General features: G+C 45.5%; 1 protein-coding gene across 2 annotated transcripts in view; it reads right to left on the bottom strand.

Annotated features, from left to right (window-relative positions):
* Positions 1–16676, bottom strand: part of FLACC1 (flagellum associated containing coiled-coil domains 1) — a 34400-nt gene extending 17724 nt beyond the window's left edge. The window contains exons 1-10 of one of the 2 annotated variants that reach the window (XM_088828352.1): positions 16564–16676; positions 16011–16085; positions 13503–13575; positions 11673–11884; positions 10101–10194; positions 7982–8043; positions 6282–6379; positions 5166–5218; positions 3994–4093; positions 1959–2062 (exon numbers count right to left, since the gene is read on the bottom strand). In XM_088828352.1, coding sequence (XP_088684478.1) covers positions 1959–2062; positions 3994–4093; positions 5166–5218; positions 6282–6379; positions 7982–8043; positions 10101–10194; positions 11673–11884; positions 13503–13575; positions 16011–16085; positions 16564–16676 — 984 coding nt within the window. The remainder of the gene's footprint in view (positions 1–1958; positions 2063–3993; positions 4094–5165; positions 5219–6281; positions 6380–7981; positions 8044–10100; positions 10195–11672; positions 11885–13502; positions 13576–16010; positions 16086–16563) is intronic. The other variant, XM_055397984.2, reaches the window with a different exon arrangement.
* Positions 16677–18431: the final 1755 nt, after the last annotated feature.

Here is an 18431-nt window from a genome sequence, read left to right as displayed (position 1 = left end):
AAGCAAGAGAGTTCCAGAAAAACATCTATTTCTGCTTCATTGACTATGCCAAAGCCTTTGACTGTGTGGATCACAATAAACTGTGGAACATTCTGAAAGAGATGGGACTACCAGACCACCTGACCTGCCTCTTGAGAAACCTGTATGCAGATCAGGAAGCAACAGTCAGAACTGGACATGGAACAATAGACTGGTTCCAAATAGGAAAAGGAGTACGTCAAGGCTGTATATTGTCACCTTGCTTATTTAACTTGTATGCAGAGTACATCATGAGGAACGCTGGGCTGGAAGAAGCACAAGCTGGAATCAAGATTGCCGGGAGAAATATCAATAACCTCAGATATGCAGATGACACTACCCTTATGGCAGAAAGTGAAGAGGAACTAAAAAGCCTCTTGATGAAAGTGAAAGAGGAGAGTGAAAAGTTTGGCTTGAAGCTCAACATTCAGAAAACCAAGATCATGGCATCTGGTCCCATCACTTCATGGGAAATAGATGGAAAAACAGTGGAAACAGTGTCAGACGTTATTTTTTTGGGCTCCAAGATCACTGCAGATGCTGATTGCAGCCATGAAATTAAAAGATGCTTACTCCTTGGAAGGAAAGTTACGACCTACCTTGATAGTATATTAAAAAGCAGAGACATCACTCTGCCAACCAAGGTCCGTCTAGTCAAGGCTATGGTTTTTCCTGTGGTCATGTATGGATGTGAGAGTGGGACTGTGAAGAAGGCTGATTGCCGAAGAATTGATGCTTTTGAACTGTGGTGTTGGAGAAGCCTCTTGAGAGTCCCTTGGACTGCAAGGAGATCCAACCAGTCCATTCTAAAGGAGATCAGTCCTGGGTGTTCATTGGAAGGACTGATGCTAAAGCTGAAACTGCAATACTTTGGCCACCTCATGCGACGAGTTGACTCACTGGAAAAGACTGTGATGATAGGAAAGGTTGGGGGTGGGAGGAGAAGGGGACGACCGAGAATGAGATGGCTGGATGGCATCACTGACTCTCTGGACATGAGTTTGAGTGAACTCCGGGAGTTGGTGATGGACAGGGAGGCCTGGCGTGCTGTGATTCATGGGGTCATGAAGAATCGGACACGACTGAGCGACTGAACTGAACTGAACTGAACTGAACTGAACTGTAGTCCACGGAGTCACAAAGAGCAGGACATGACTGAGCGACTGAACTAGACTGAACTAAATCTATAGTTATATGAATAAAAAAAAACAGTGGTTGTCTTGGGGCAGGTTTTGAGGTAGACAGAGGTTAGCTGCAAAGGGGCACAGGCATGCTTTCTGGGTCGATGAAATGTCTAGGTTTTGATTTGGATGTTGGTTACATGGGGCTTTCCTGGTGGCTCTGATGGTAAAGAATCTGCCTGCAATGCAGGAGACCTGGATTCCATCTCAGGAAGATCCCCTGGAGAATGGAGTGGTTACCCGCTCCAGTAGTCTTGCCTGGAGAATTCCATGGTCAGAGGAGCCTGGTGGACTACAGTCCATGGAGTCGCAAAGAGTTGAACACGACTGAGCAACTAACACTTGACTTCACTACATGGATGAACATGTTTGTCAAAACTCATTAAACATGAGTTGTATGTGTCCAGACTTGCTCAGTTTAGTTTGCAACACTGCCGTTTCTCTTCAATTACAGTCAAGGATGAGAAGATCATTCAGAGACCGAGATTTTGGCAAATAGGGAATTGTGGGCTTTGTATATGTTTTAGCATTCTATTATTTCCTATAAACTACAATTTTCATTCCAATAATCCTGTGGTAAGACTGTCTAGATAAAGAACCACAAAATGACAGTCTGCCTGCAGAAGTTTCCAGGGAAGGTGGAAAAGTAGGACCATACCCCCCAAAACAAAGATTTTGCTTCATTACAGAGGCACCCTGGGAATTGGACATCCCACCCAGACTGCACGTTCAACCACTGATGTGTTTGTACTGAGTTACCTCCTTCTCCTGATTGAAGTTCTCAAAGAGAGCTGTGTAGGACTCATTTATTTTCTTCCTTTCTTCTTCTGATTCTAACTCAAACTTTCTAGTTATCTTATGTTCTGTGGAGATGAGGAAATCACATATATGGGTAAATGTGGGAAACATAGACACACAAAGAAAACCAGAATATCTGAAGATAGTAGAAATTCCAGACTGGGTCAAACTCAAGGTCTTTTCAGTCTGGTGTTTAACCTCTGATGTTCACCTGGAGATGTCTGAGAATGAGGTGAATATGGATGGTTCTCCATCACATCAGCCATATGGGATTTACTTCTAGTGCCTGCATGCGTGCTAGGTTGCTTCAGTTATGTCTGACTCTTTGTGGCTCTATGGACTGTAGTCCGCCAAGTTCTTCTGTCCATGGGATTCTCCAGGCAAGAATAGAATACTGGAGTGGGTTGCCATGCCCTCCCCTAGGGGATCTTCCCCACCCAGCGATCTAATCTGTGTCTCATGTCTCCTCCATTAGCAGGTGGGTTCTTTACCATTAGTGCCACCTGGGAAGCCCCTGATTTCTGATAACTCTTGTTATTTTTGTGTAGTTTATTTTGGATATGTTACTTATTATTTTGTCCATTGCCTCTGCTGAAGTAATCACTGTGTTTTCTTGGATACTCAAATCCTAAAATACAGCTCTTGGCTAACATGACTTTTTCAGCAATAAAATGTATTCTGTCCTTAGCCCTGAGGCAGAGCTAGGCTTAAATCATTTTGAGGGGCTGGGAGAGTTGCCAATAGAACTGTAATACTAAACAGGATGATGGACAGGTGAAGGTCTCACACAAATCTCTTCTTCAGCATCGTGATCCTGGGGTTAGGTAGGGAGGCAAACCCTGGGATCACAAGATAAGTCCGGACTGAGGTACACTATGAGCAGCTAAAGTCTGGTCTTTCAAAACTGGTTGTAGCATCTTAGCACGGATTTTGACAACATGGCATCGTTTTTGTATGAGTAGCTGGGAGTCTGGGCAACAACCCAGGCTGCTGCTGCTAAGTCACGTCAGTCATGTCCGACTCCCATAGACGGCAGCCCACCAGGCTCCTATGTCCATGGGATTTTCCAGGCAAGAGCACTGGAGTGGTGTGCCAGTGCCTTCTCCAATGACCTGGGCTATGCTATGCCAAGATTCCAGGAAAGCCTCAAGCAGGAGCAGCCCCCATGCCCCATTCCCCACCCTTGACTCCAGGGTCTTCATGCTATCTCCTGGTAATCCAGGGAGGGAAGGGACTTGAGGATGACCTTTCCCAGTGAGTATTTCCATTTAATGAGCAGTTTGTTAAAGTCAGCTAAATCAGATCTGAATTGGGTTGGGTTAGGATTTGGAATAAGTTTCTAGAGGCCCCACTTCTGCCTCAACTAGTCCTCTAGGTCAGGAAGCAGAATCTTCAGAGATTTCCCTCTCCTTTTTCCATTTATGAAAAAACTCAGTGCAGGTAGGATAGTCTCCTACAGGGCACTTTGTGTGATCCAGGCTCTGTGCTAAGTGTTGGAAATGTTAAGAATACTTAGCAATAAATGAATATATCAAATCAACATGCTGTACACTTTATCTCAAAAAATACCTCAATTGAAAAATACATCAAACATGGCTTCCTTTGGAGGCATCATTGGAGTATAGAGACTCTCCATGTAATGGGTCATTTTGCCCCTCTCCCAAAAAGTGAGTATTTGAAACTAATTCAAGAGCCTTTTTTTGGCAAATCTGCATTCCTACAGATGTCCCCAAGCTCAGTCCAGCTCATGATTGCCAAACTTGCAACTAGAGAGTTCTAGATGGTACGGGTTAGTCCCTCAGGTGGTTAAACACCCTAAAAGACTCCATCCTTGTTGCACTTTCTTGAAGTCTCCAGACACTTTCCATTCAGGAGTCCAGCACTGCAGCACATCATCTTTCATGACTCCAAGGCCACCTTTCTTGAGTCGAGATCAACATTAATGCCAGTTTCTTGGGGCACCTGTCATCAAAAAGTCCAAAGTTTCTGAACTCACTTTGCTGTAACAGTATCCTCTCCCGCTCCACCTTCTCATCCTTCTCCCACTCTGCCTTCTTCTTTGACCACTTGTCCTCCATTTCATCATAAATGCTGTCCTGTTGGGGGGACAAAGGTACCATGAAGAAAAGTATTCTGAAAGGCTGCACCCCAGCCTGAGGCTCAGTACTGAGCTCTCTGCAGCTTCCCTCACCAGAGTCCCTGGCTATGGGCCTCCATACGTTAACTGGTGGGAGATGATTCCAGCCCTGGGACCCAAGACCCAAAAGATCAAAGAAGACTCTGCATGGCGTTTGCCCTATTGGAATGGGGTTTCCTTTGAAGACAGGCAGTTGAGCACACTGCATGTGTTCATGTCAGCTCCCTCTGAATCATGAATTACTCATCAATAGCACAGTAGGAAACAAGGGAAATGTCAAGATGTTAATTTTTTTAATCAACTGTCCTTGTTTGCCTGGGACTGAGCTGTTTCCTGGGACTCTAGACTATCAAGGCTGAAAATTGGAAAGTCCCGGGCCACCCAGGACCCATAGTAGGGGCTTGCTGCCTCAGCCCTCCCCCTGTCCACTTCCCGTTTCCTACTCTCTCATCCCCCTAGGATGAAATTGTGCCCTAATTCTGGCTTCCTGGGCTTCCATCAAATTAAATGACAAAATGGATGGGTAACGTTCTGGGGTGCCCCCTGCTCCACTTGCTGAAGTTAGTGCAGAGTGATACAGCCTTTTTGGATGGCAATTTGGTCAAATGTGTTGGAGACCTTTTGAATGTTTATTCCTTTTGACCCAGTGTTCTGCTAAAATTAAAGATATTACAAAGCACAGATCTTAAAAAGTGGTTTTCTTCAGAGTGGTGATATTTCTTTTTGCTGTTGCTGATTTTTTAATTTCTTTTTAAAAAAAAACAATGAGCAGATATTACTTTGGTCATGACAAACACAATCATCGGTGGACTCTTTCAGGGTCCAGAGGCCAAATTGTCCTGCAAGGATGCCGGAAAAGTCCATAGGTTAACTTTTCTCCCTGGGTGCAGTGAGGGCCACTTAGGTTCAAGGAGACTGGGGATTTCAGGAAATTATTTTCCGGGCAAGCGCTCTAGATTCATCTCAACATCATCAGCCAAGAATGAGCCTTGCTTCTGTCTCATAATCCACCAAGGAGCTCTGAATCTCACCTGATATATATGAAACATATTCTTCAAATATTTATATTCTTTTCCCATCTCCTCTGAGAACAAAAGGAAAACAACATAGTAGAGTCATCATTATTCCTCTGAAATACATGATTTCATGTATTCATGTGAGAGCCCTCCTGCACACCATCCACACCTTAAACTTATCCCATCAGTGGTGAAACAATGGTGCTGCCTCAGCAGTCACACTGGAAGCTTATCAGAAATCAGGATGCCTGGACCCCACCCTGAACCCACGGAGTCAAGGTCTCAGAGGCAAGGCTCAGTATCTGTTGATAATATGATGTCAAGTGATTCTGAGGCAGCCCCAAACCTGAGAACTAATCCCTGGGAGCAAACCTACAACTGAGGACAAAAGAAAAGCAAAACCTTCTGTCTTTTTAAAATAAAATTCCTAGTGTATCCTGGTTTTGAAAGCAATTATCTTTTATTTAAAGCAAAAATCTTTTTTTAGAAAATTGGAAAACTGGCAAGGTATTAATACTAATATCATCTTTTAAAAATATAACATAAATAGGGAAGAATTTCTCCTTCTCCCTGTAGAGATTACTCTATAAACTCAGAATTCTGAATGATACACACTTTGCCCTTCCCAAGGGCAGCATAAACAGTGGGATAAGTGGCCCGCACAACCCTTATAGGTTATGAGGTCGTACAAATCACAGTGTGCCTGTTAGCATTTGATGAAGCACCATCATTTTACTGGTAAGGAAACTTGCCGAATTGGAACAGTATTATATTTGTAGAACTTTTAAATATATTTTAAAAAGTGCTTTCATATTCTTACCACTGTGATAAAGGCAGGTGTTATTGTCCTCAATTCCCAGGTGGGGAAACTGAGACTCAAGGAGATGAAGGGACTTGTTTAAACCCCAAAACTTGGCTGTAGGCCCTTCTAACTTCTCGGGGTAGAGAAGTTGTTTGTTGACATGGTTTGCCTTTTTTCAGTTTCATTCTCAATCACTCCCTCTTCCTGGGCTTTAGAAGGAAACTTCTAAAGTCTAGCCAGAGTGCACCCATGGCCATGGGAATTCCTTTGCCCTCGACCTGCATGGTCAGCCTCTGCCCCCTTACTAGGGTCATCTCCCAAAACCTTACCTAGTTTGTCCTGGGCAGCCAACTTTTCTGCCTTCAAGGTAGCTTTGTAGTTTTTCTCCAGCTCACTGAGTTGTGCTGCGTGAGCTTCCTCGAGCTCCCTGTGGGGCCCCAGGAAAAGGCCACAGTCACCTGTGGAAGGTTCACCTGATCTCAGCTCCCCTCCTCATGCAGGCAGCTGGTGTGCAGGCAGTGGGGCCTTCACTTCCTGACACATTCTTCTTGCATCCATCCAGAAACCGTCGAGGAGACCTCTGTTTTCACCATCCACTATTTTGAATGGAGTCATCAGGGGGCCATAGACTACCCCCAACAACAGGGTCTTTGCTTACAGCAAAGAAACTGTGAGCTGATTAACACCCAGGATAATTTTAGAGCCTAAGTTCTTGCCAGGCTCCATTCCAGGAGGCAGATGTTGGCAGTGTTCAAGAAGGGCATTAAAATACAAGGCTGTAGGAGCTGTCAAGCCAAGAAAAGACCTGGAGGAACCTTAAATGCATACTGGTAAGAACAAGAAGTCAGTCTGAAAAGCCTACAGGCTGTATGATTCCAACTATATGAAATCCTGGAAAAGTCACATCTACAGAAGTGGTCAAAAGATCAGTGGTATCTGGAGGTTAGTGGGGAGACAGCAATGAACAGGCAGACCCCAGAGGATTTTTAGGGCAATGAAATTATTCCGTATGATACTGTAATGGTGGCTACATGACACTAAACATTTATCAAAACCCAAAGTATCTGCAGTATCAAGAGTGACTTCCCTGATGATCCAATGGTTGGAAATCTGCCTCCAAAGCAGGGGACATGGGTTCAATCCCTGATCGGGGAACTAAGATCCCCCATGTTTTGGGGAAATCAAGGCCGACTACCACAACTAGAGAGGCTCTTTCACTGCAACTAGAGAAAGCTTGCATGCAGCAGTGAAAACCCAGCACAGCCCAAAGAAAAAAAACGCAGTGAACCTTAACATAAACCAGGCCTTTGGCAGTAGCCTCATTGATTGTAACAAATGCCCCATGGTGGTGGGGCAGGATGTCAATAATGACGAAGGTTGTGCAGGTGTGGGGCCAGCGGGTATGTGGAAATTCTCTATACTTCATGTTTTACTGTGAATCTAAAAAATAGTCTATTAATAAAATAAGTAAGTTAATTAATTAGTTAAAAAAAATTAAAAGCAAGTTTGCAACACCTATGAGGACTTTTTCCAGCAGGACTAAGAAAGGAACTTGTGGGTCTTCTCATTCACACAGACAACACATCTCCTTTTTCTTCCCCTTGGTTTGTCTCTGCAGCTCTGGATCCTGCCCTCCTGTACTCTCTTCCCATTTTGCCCAGCCTTGAGGTAGCAGCCAAGACAGTACAGGAGAGGGGAGGAGGAAGAGGCGGGCAGGCAGAGACTGGACTGAGAACAATAGTAGTTTACCACGGAAATCTCATAGAGAACTGAAAATTGTTTCTTCTTAGCAATCAACTGAAAGGGAGATTATAATTGAAATAACTGGATGATAAAGTACAAAGTCAGGAATAACCTCTGTGCTATGGTTCAGTGGCCTCAGATCAAACCATCCTGTTTGCCAAAGACATGTCTCTCATCTCCCCCACCCCTTGCCATCCCATTGTCTGAAATCCCAGTGAACTGAAATCCTGCAAGGATGCAGGAACCTTAGGAACTTGTATACAGGAACTTGTGCCAGAAAGCGTACCTCGTCTTGCTTTCAAAGTTCTTCTGCATCTCGGCACAGCGGAGATCCATTTCATTAGAGAGCTGGAAATGAGGCCAGGCCAGTATTAACAAGACGGGAATGAGGACCCCACTCCCACTTCAACTTACAACTTCTGAGAAGCCTTCCCATTCATGGGGTACCCCCCACTTCCCTCACCTCTCCCATATAGTTACTGAAGGAATGAAACAATTCTTTCCTCTATGTCGTTTGGTATGAAACCAGTTCATGATGTTGGTGCATGGAAACCATTCCTTTCACTGTTTTGGGGGCAGGTTTTTTCTCTTTGGCTGGATGTAATCTCTATAAGATCATGGCCTTTGGATTTGGAGATATGTAACTCAATTGAACAATCATTTATTGTGCAAAAGTCTTGATCTGGAAAAGCCAAACAGGCCCAAGACTCAGGCCCTGTCTTTGATGAACTTAAAGACTATGCTAATAAACCCTTGTCAGAATGGCTGTGTTTCCAGAGGCAGGGAGTGCTCAAGTGCAGGTGACCCTCTGTTCTAATACATTGGGTCCTCTGGCTGGTGTCTCAGGAGGAATGGACACTGCCAGCTGGATTGAGGGTTGGGGGGCCAGCACATCTCCCCTCTGTGCAGTCACACAACAATGTGGGGTGTGACGGGAGGAATGTAAGAATCACAATGTGAATTCCCTCCATTGAAATAATCTCTAAATATGTCTTCAGTAGGGCCGGTGTTTTGAAAGCATGTGTTTTGCCCAGTAACCCACCAAGGATGAGTTGAGTGATCTCATGCAAATTATTTAACTTCCTGAGTCTCAATTTCCTCTCTGTAGAAGGTGACCACAAAAACAGGGTTTTCAGAGAAATACAAGGATGAATCACCAGAAGGGAAGGTCTCAGCCTGAGTCCTAGGCTGGGTCACTATAGGATTCAGACACATCTGGGGTGTGTCAGAAGGTGAGGGGCTGCTTGCTGGGAAGTCATCCTTCACACGTTGGGTTCCAGTAACAGCAAGCATGGCGCAGGTTGGGGGTGGAGGGAGGAATGAGTGGATGGGGAAGAGATGTAAGTGTCGCTCTGGTTTATCACTCCAGCTCAGGACATCAGGCACCTCTGCTTGGGGTGGGGAAGAAGAGTCTGTGATAAAGCAGATGGTAAAATTTAAAGGGAGTGTCACCACAATCCCCAGGAGACATAAAGAGTGCAAACTGAAATCAGCAGATTCAGGAGAGTGGGTTTCAGCAGTTTCAACAGCAAGAGGAAGTGGGACTGGAGGCTACTGGGCAGTTTTTTGAGCAAAACTGAAGTACTGGTCACACTAGTGCCAATAGCAAGAGTTTCTGCAAGGTCTGAAATGAAACTCACTGCACAGGGTATAGCGGGCTCTGGTGGAAATTGCTGGTGCCCCCTAGTGGAGCAACCCACTCCAGTACTCTTGGCTGGAACATCCAATGGATGGAGGAGTGTGGTAGGCTACAGTCCATGGGGTCGCAAAGAGCTGAACATGACTGAGCGATTTCACTTTCTTTCTTTCCTAGTGGAAAAGATAGTGGCAATGAGCATGCCAGAGATGCCCAGGGAGCTCCTGGAAATTGACTTAGGCCTGAAAATCAAACCAGTCAGTCTCGAAAGGAAATCAACCCTGAATACTTATTGTAAGGACTGATGCTGAAGCTGAAGCTCCAATAATTTGGCCACCTGATGCGAAGAGCCAACTCATTGAAAAAGACCCTGATGCTGGGAAAGATTGAGAGCAGGTTGAGAAGGGGACAACAGAGGATGAGATGGTTGGGTGGCATCATCGACTCAATGGACATGAGTTTGAGCAAGTTCCGGAAGACAGTGATGGACAGGGAAACCTGACACGCTGCAGATAAATGGAGTCGCAAAAAGTCGGACATGACTGAGTGACTGAACAACAATTAGAGGAAGGACTTGAGTTCTTGGCAATTATGGATGAGGATGGAGTCAGAGAAATACAACAGGGTGACCACAGTCTTATCTGCAGAGCTGTTGCTTGGACAACCTGGCTCCCATGAGTCAGGGACTTGGCCTCTTACCTGGAACATAGCAGGTGATCTGAAGCTATTGGTCCTTCCCCTTCCCATAGCTCACTCAAGGGCCACTCACCAATTTTTGGGCAGAATGATGGTCTCTGTTCATTTGCTCTATGATCACTGTCAGCTCTGAGATCTGTTCTTTGAGGTCAGCAATGATATCAGTCCTGCGGGACAAGTAACCCATCACCCACAGAGCTTCCAGGCTGTGCTGGCCAGGGCCATCCCTGAACATGGCCGGCTCTGGCCAGGTGAGAGCCAGGCTGTGTTCTGCATTTCCTCCATCATCATGGGGTGGGGTTGCAGGGGCAGAGGGTGGGCTGGGAGAAGGAAATTTGGCAGTAGGGTTGTTGAGCTCAGACACAGCCCTTTAGGGTAGACTGGCCAGAAACGAGTAAGGGTAGTTTGGTGACTCACTAGACTAGAAGAGAAAGAGAAGGATGTCAGAAATCTATTAGGGTTTGACCTTGACTCAGTAGAGATAGTTGAAATGGAGGAGGATTAGGAAATGAGTAGGGGGGAATAGAATGGATGCTGACAGTGACTCATAGACAAGGAATGGGCTGGAAACAGGACAAAGAAGGGATTTAAGAGTGTGGCTTTCAGAATAGAGTGTGGATTTTTGTGTTTCTGGAAGAAAGTGAAAATGAAAGTGTTAGTCATTCAGTTTTGTTCAACTCTTTGTGACCCCATGGATTGTAGCCCACCAAGCTCCTCTGTCCACAGAATTCTCCAGGCAAGAATACTGGAGTGGGTTGCCATATCCTTCTCCAGGGGATCTTCCTGACTCAGGGATTGAACCCAGGTCTCCTGCATTGCTGGCAGACTCTTTACTGGCTAAGCCACCAGGGAAGACCTGAATGGTCTTCAAAGACAAGGAATGGGCTTGAAACAGGACAAAGAAGCGATTTTAGAGTGTGGCTTTCAGAATAGATTATGGATGTTTGTGTTTCTTGGGCCTCCATGAAATCGGTGAGATAATTCAGCTCTCTTTGGTTGAGCAGGAGTAACCAGGGTGGCAGGCAGTGCAGCAGAGATGAGGTCCTTAATTCAACAGGTCGAGCAAAGAAGAGAGAGAATGTAGGGGGGATGGGGAAAGAGGAGATATGAGTTAGAGATTCAGGAGGTAGGATGAAAAGGTTGTGGGGACTGACTTTTTATGGTCCTGGAGGATGGGGAGTGGGTGAGCCTTGAATGACAGAGGGGGTGGCATTCCATTCCATTCAACTGGAATGGAATCAGGCCAGAGTCTGACACACCGCATCTCTCAGAGGCATTAGTGAGTGTTATCTTTGGACATAAGGAAAAAGATGCAGACTCGGCCTCCCAGAAGTCCTGACTTTACTCTCGGTTCTCATTCTTCAAATTCAGGCCATTGTATGAGTATTTCATCTACTCATTACCCTCAGGAACAACTACTCTCCTTCAGGATGAGTGACACCAACCTAGTCATTTTCCAGATCAGCTGCCCGACTCGTCCGTCCATCCTCCTGACTCCAGTGGGCTCTGAGCAGAGAGGTGGCTGCAGAGAGGCGCCAGCACAGGGCTGAGCAAAGGGACGCTGTGTACTGGGCGTCAAGTGAGGCTTTGTCCTTGGGATGGGAGGGGAGAAGTCTGGGAGCTGGAGGGCGTTCAAGAACGTTACCTGGAAAGTTTGACTTTGCCCATGTTCTCCGATTTGGAATGTTTTTTCCCATCAAACATCTCATCTCCCAAGGTGACAGAAATCTGCTCCCTGTTCCGAATGAGGTGGTAGCCAGGTGACACATTTATCACTTCCTGGGCATCAAGGTAGAACAGAGGTAGAATAGAGGTCATATTGCAGACTTGGAGTGTTGGGATTGCTCCAGTATTCCTCTAGGGTCTTACTCACACCTTAGACCCACAAGGTGGGGTGTTCCCCCGTAGCCTCCCCCAGTTTCCTCTCTTCTGAAACCAAATTGCAAGACTCAGCTGGTCCCTGGGAATCCCCATAGGCTTCTCAAACCCAACATGTGCAAAACCCAAACGCTGACCCCTGCTCCCCCCTCTGCCTCTGAGCCCTGCTCCTCTTCTGAATTTTTCTTCCAGATGCCAGGAGGTGGCTGGGCATTGTGGACGCTGCTCAGGTTTTGGAGTTAGATGGGCCTGAGTTTAAACCCTGACTCTGCCACTAGCCACAGTTATTCAGCATCTCTGAGCTTCAGTTTGCTTATCAGAAAATGAAGATAATAACGCTTCATCAAAGGTTTTTTTTTTTGACGAATAAACAAAATAACACATGAGAAAATAACTGGCACAATTGTGAACAAAACAAAACCCTCAAAATTCTAGTCAGTTCCACCAAATCATTCATCTGGGCAGGGCTACCAACCAGCGTGGACCAGGATAAGAGGTACGGTCTTTTTTTAAAAAAGATTTTTTTGATGTGGTCCTTTTTTATATATATATAAAAAAGGATTTATTGAATGTGTTACAATATTGCTTCTGTTTTATGTTTTGATTTTTTTGGCCCCAAGGCATATAGGATCTTAGCTCTCTGACCAGGGATTGCACCAGGATGCAATGCACCACATTCATTGCAAGGCGAACTCTCAAGCACTGGACTGCAGAGCTAGTCCCAGATGTACTGTCTTGAGTTGTGCAGGACACCTGGTAGCATGTTATCTCCGAACTCTACCTCAACCTCATCCTCTCTTCACCACACCCCTGCCCCTCATGTGGTCCAAGGCCACTGTCATCTTGCTGCTTGGCTCTGGTGATCTCTTCTCAGTTGGCCTCTCTGCCTTTAATCTGGCTCCCCTAAAGTTCATCATCCTCTCCACCTAGAGGGCTACTGCATTTTTATTTTTTCTCCTGACCATTAAGAGACTGTGTGATCTTCATATAAGACAGGCGAAGCAGGGGAAGAGAGGCAAGGAAAATAGATATAAGCAGAGAGTGTAAAAAGAGTTAATACCCCACTGGAGAGCGTTTTCTAAAAATGTAAACCTGACCTGTGTCAGACCCCAGACGCTTCCAGACACCACGAGAACTAAGTCTAAACTCCCAGGCAGGTGTCATGTCCTGGGTTTGGTCCCATCTATTTCTCCAGCACCCTCCTGTCCTTGCTCCTTTCCTCTCATCCTCCCATTGTGGCTCCTCTAAGGTGCCCTGGTGGTCCGTCCCCTAGTCTTTGTGGGTTCCCAAGTACAGCAGAGGGTTTCCTGCATCTGGGCTTAAGCTGTTCCCTGGCCCGGACTGATTGCCACCATCTGGTTTCTGTGGGAGACTCGCCTCACCCTACACCCTACAAGGCAGCAGAAAGTGGTAAATGCCTTCTCTGGGATTCGGCTGAGCTGAGTTCAAGTCCTGGTTCTACCCCTCACCAGCGACACATTAAATGTGATCTTGATAGATGCTCTTCAGGGGATCATTGCACAGATTCGAGGAGGTGTGTGTGTGTGTAAAAGATCCATGTCTTCATATAGCGGGTCTCAATAAATGTTAGCCCCACTGCCCTCTTCCCAGTTTTACTCACATTAGGAAATTTATTGCTCTCCTCTTGTTTTCCTAAGTGGACTTTCATTCTGTAAGAGAAAGGCATGCTCAGAAAGCAGTTGGGGAAAAAAGGAAGGTTGGTACACAGATTGTGATGAAATGATGGGTAGTAAAAAAGTAGGAAATCAATCCATCACTAGCCTAATAGTAGGAGCATTCCTAAAACAAGGGCCTAGAAACGTCATATGAAGATCCAAGCACTCTCCTATGAGCCAGTGCCTAAACGTCAATGTACATGCTTTTTAGTGACATCCTTGCTGTGTCTGCACAACTGCCTTTCTTCCTGTTTGCACTGGAAATTGGTGTTATGGGAACCTGAAAGTGCCCAGGGTTAAATAAATTCAGGGTAAGCAAAGTGTTACTGTTGTGAGACCTGGTGTTAACCCTGATTATAATTAATATTTTTTTTTCCAGATACAGAAACATGAGCATAGGATTAGGTACTCAAATGTCATAAGAGTATTTACAGGGGAGCTTACCTGGGATGTTGGAAGAGTTGAATAAGAGTGACTAACTTCTGCTATGGTGGCAAGCAACGTAAATTAGATTGTGTCACTCTTCTCAGAATCCTTAGATGGCTTCCTATGTGTTATGGACTAAATTGTGTCCCTCCCATAATTCACCGTATTAAAATCCTAACACCTGCCATCCCAGAATGTGACTGTATTTGGATCTATGAACTTTAAAGAAGTGACTGAATTAAAATGAGGCCATTAAGGTTGGCACTAATACCATTTTCCTGGTGTTCTTGCAAGAGAGATTAGGACACACAGAGAGAACCTTGGATGTGCACGCACAAAGGAGAGACCTGATGAGGGGGTGGCAGGCGGGCAGCCATCTGCAAGCCAAGGAGAGAGTCCTCACCAGAGATCAACCCTGCCAGCATCTTGATCCTGGACTCCCAGCTTCCAGAACTATGGGACAATAAATTTCTGCTGCTTAAGCCACTTAGTCTGTGCTTTTTGTTATGGTGGTCCCAGCAGTGAATACACCATCCCTTTTGGAGTGAAAATCAAAGTCCTTATAAGGGCCAGCACACTTCCCTGTGAGTTTCCTACTGTTAGTGCAACAAATTACTATGAATTTAGTGGCTTAGAACAACACCTTGTTATGTTTAGTTCTGAAGTCAAAGTCTGAAATGGGTCTTTCTGGGCTAAAATTGAGGTGTTGGTCCAGTTGTCTTCCTCCTGGAGGCTCTGGGGGAGAATCTAATTCCTTGCCTTTTCCAGCTCCTAGAAGCTACCCCTACTACTAGTAGCCTCATCCTCTGTCTTCAAAGCCAACAAGGTCATCACTCCAACCTGTGCTTCTGTTGTCACGTCTCCTTCTCTGACACATTAACTTCCTCTTTCACAGGTAAGGACCTTTACTTTTATATTAAGTCCATCTTTATATTACATCCTGGATAATCCAGCATGATCTGTCAGCTGATGAGCAACCTAATTCCATCCGCCACCTTCATTTCCCCTCAGCAAGAAACAGAACAAAGTGACGGTTTCCAGGGAGTAGGACGTGGACTTCTGCGGGGAGGTAGAGGGGTGATTGTTACTCTACTGACTGCATTCAGCATCTCTGCAACTTCTTTGAGCTCATTTCCCTGCACTCTATCCTCCATTCCTCCACTGGCCCCACGTGGGCCACTTTGCTTTCCAGGAAATCATCAGATGTGCCAAGCAAATTCCCACCCAGGGCCTCTATATTCACTGTTCCCTTTGCCAGGAGTGCTTGACCCCAGTGGTCAGTGCAGTTCCTGCTGACCTCTTACCCAGGGATTGCCCTGATCTCTGTGTGCAAAATAACAACCCCACCGTCACCAGCCCCTCCTCCCTGTGCCTGCACTGTTTTTTCACATAGTGCTTGCAGACTTTGGATGGATTTACTCATTCATGGTCATCTCCCCAGCCCTCCCCACTAGGATGTGAGTCCAGGAGAGCAGACTTTGCGTGTTCATTGCTGTCCCCCTGCACCTCACTCAAAGCCTAGAAAATAGGTGCTTAGTAAATACAAAGTTTCATGCAAAGGCCTAAACCTAAATTACACTAGATAAGCTTATAAATGTGAATGAAAATTTTAATTGATGAGTAAAAATAGAGCTGCAATCTACAGAAATCCTTAGACATAGTAAAGTAATCAAGAAAAGGATGAGTGCACGCCATAAATCCGTGGGAGGCTTTTGGTCAAGGATGTGAGTAGGCATTCAACGCTTTTAGGGCAGGGAGGGGCTCTGTGGGGCACCCTGCTGAGAAGACGTTGGGAGTGACTTTGAAAGCAGTGAGGGCAAAGGGCCACAGAATCCACCTGTAGGAGCTGAGGTTTGGAGGAAATCCCAGTGCGTTCCAGCATTTCTTTGACACACTTGGGAGCAGTTACCTCAAATCAGGAAAGGTTGTAAAGGCCTAGAAGGGCGATTATTTTATTCACATACCTCAAACCTTTCCTGTCCCATGGATGTGAAAATACTTACTTTGGGGTGACAACAGGCTTTGTTATCGGTTGGGCATAATTTTGTTTTTTTCCAGCTGGAGGAAGAGGAGAGAGCCTGACAGTGAAAAAGGAAATCATGAGAAAGAGAAAATTGGAAATTCAGAAACCTGCTTTAGCACTCTCAGATAAGGGAGACCCCCACAGTGACCCCAAACTGGCAGACACAGTCTGCCAATGGGAATCTTTATAATCAGGATGGTCTGGGGAACCTCAGGCCGATGACCCTATCACTTGTTCACTGACCAGGGGTTCCTGGACTGAAGTCCTCTAGTTCCAGAAGCTCTTTGACCCACACTGAGGGGCCCCTGCCATGGCCCTTTCCCTCCTGTGCTTACTCTGCAGATTCCTTATTGAATCCACACTCTGCCCCAGCTGCCCTGTCCAGAGTGCTGTGCAGCCAACAGGTGAGTAAAGCCAGGCTTTCTGGCCGCTTTGGGATTTTGCTGCCAAGCTGACTGTTTTGGAAATCTTGTGAGAGAAAGATGGCTGCGCCACTCCATGGAACCCAACACTCCATCCTGGATAATCCTTACTTGGGCTTCACTGAGGAGGTCTTGCTTGGTGGCTGAGGGGTCTTGATTAGCTTTCGTGGCCCCAAATTCCAGGGATCCCAGCAGGTGCAGTAGACGAGGGGGTTGGGGTACATGGCAGGTCAGGCTCTCTTGGCTGCTTGGTCAGGAGGCCCTCACAAAATGGGAAAACAGCAGCAGAGTTACACTGTTGAGAGTCAGAGCAACAACACTTAGAGACGAATTGGGAAGAACCCAGGGAAAGCCCAAAGCACAGATAACAAATTCTGAAAGCTGTCAGTGTGGTACAGGGTCTTGAACATAGCACAACACCTCACCTCTGGCCACCCAGGAGATCTGACTTGAAAGCCATTTAACATTTGATGTTGCTGTTATTTCGTCGCTCAGTCATGTCCAACTCTTTGCAACCCCATGGACTGCAGCCTACCAGGTTCCTCTGTCCATGGGATTTCCAAGACAAGAATACTGGAGTGGGTTATCACTTTCTTCTCCAGGGGATCTTCCTGACCCAGGATCAAAGCCACATCTCCTGCATTGGCAGGCTGGTTCTTTACCACTGAGCCACATGGGAAGGAGTTGCTGAGTGCTTACCACGAGCCAGATCCACAATAAGTGAGCAGTTATTGTTATGCCAACTTTACAGATGAGGATAGTGAGGCTCAGAAAGGTAACAGAGGTAGCAAGTCACAAAGTTGGAAACAAACACAAGTCTATCTGACTCCTGAGCACTTGCTCTTCCATCAGGTCACACTAGTTATCTCTGAAGTGCAGAGAAATGCCTGTAACAGGTAGGTCATGCATAGACCTTCCTAGAAAAGCAGCTCTGTTACTCAAATTACAGTGCAAGGGAATCTTTCTGGTTCTCTTTCCTGGTTACTGGCCTGAATTGCACAGCCAAAACTCTTCCTTATTGACTTCATAAAAAAAAAAACACTCTATAACAAAAGTTTGCATGAAAAACAACTCTCAGGAAAACATGGAGGCTTGATCACACTTGTTTATCTTCTTTCTTTTCCAGAACTCCAGTAAAATGAGAGTACAGATTAAGAGATATTTAATTTCACAAGAACAGAGAGAAGGAGAGAGGAGACGACATTGCACAAGTGATGTCCATATGGGCTCAGCACTGTGACTCCCTCACTTAGTATACCATAGGAAACTACGGCTTATGAGCCTGAAAAGGACATACAAACCAGCAGAAACCAATTTCCGAGAGAAAGCCCCCCACGATACAAGGTTGGAACTGGTAGATTATCTGATATTTCGGATGGGTATTCGACATCTGTTAGAGCACTTGGTAGGTCAAATAGTGTTCCTTCCCATACTCCCCTGCTCCATGTTCTAAGTAAATATGTTACCTTACATGCGAAAAGGCACTTTGTAGCTGTGATTAAGGACTCACCTCAACCATAGTTTTTGCCTTCCAGTTCTTATTTTTTATTAAAGTATATTTGACATAAAATATATTCAGTTCAGTTCAGTTCAGTTGCTCAGTCATGTCTGACTCTTTGTGACCCCATGGACTGCAGCACGTCCAAGTCCAAGCCCAAGGGAGTCCAAGTCTTCTCCAACACCACAGTTCAAAATCATTGATTCTTTAGTTCTCAGCTTTCTTTATAGTCCAACGCTCACATCTATACATGACTACTAGAAAAACCATAGCTTTGACTAGACAGACCTTTGTTGGCAAAGATATTTCTCTGTTTTTTAACCTGCTGTCTAGACTGGTCATAGCTTTTCTTCCAAGGAGCAAGCGTCTTTTAATTTCATGGCTGCAGTCACCATCTGCAAAAAATAAAGTCTCTCACTGTTTCCACTGTCTATTTGCCATGAAGTGATGGGACCTGATACCATGATCTTTGTTTTCTGAA

The sequence above is a fragment of the Moschus berezovskii genome, chromosome 2 (assembly GCF_049115385.1).
Source record: "Moschus berezovskii isolate FMDL1 chromosome 2, NW_MosBer_1.0, whole genome shotgun sequence".
Classification (NCBI taxonomy): Eukaryota; Metazoa; Chordata; class Mammalia; order Artiodactyla; family Moschidae; genus Moschus; species Moschus berezovskii.
Note: the sequence above shows the minus strand (reverse complement) of the source record. Positions and strands in the feature narration are given on the sequence as shown.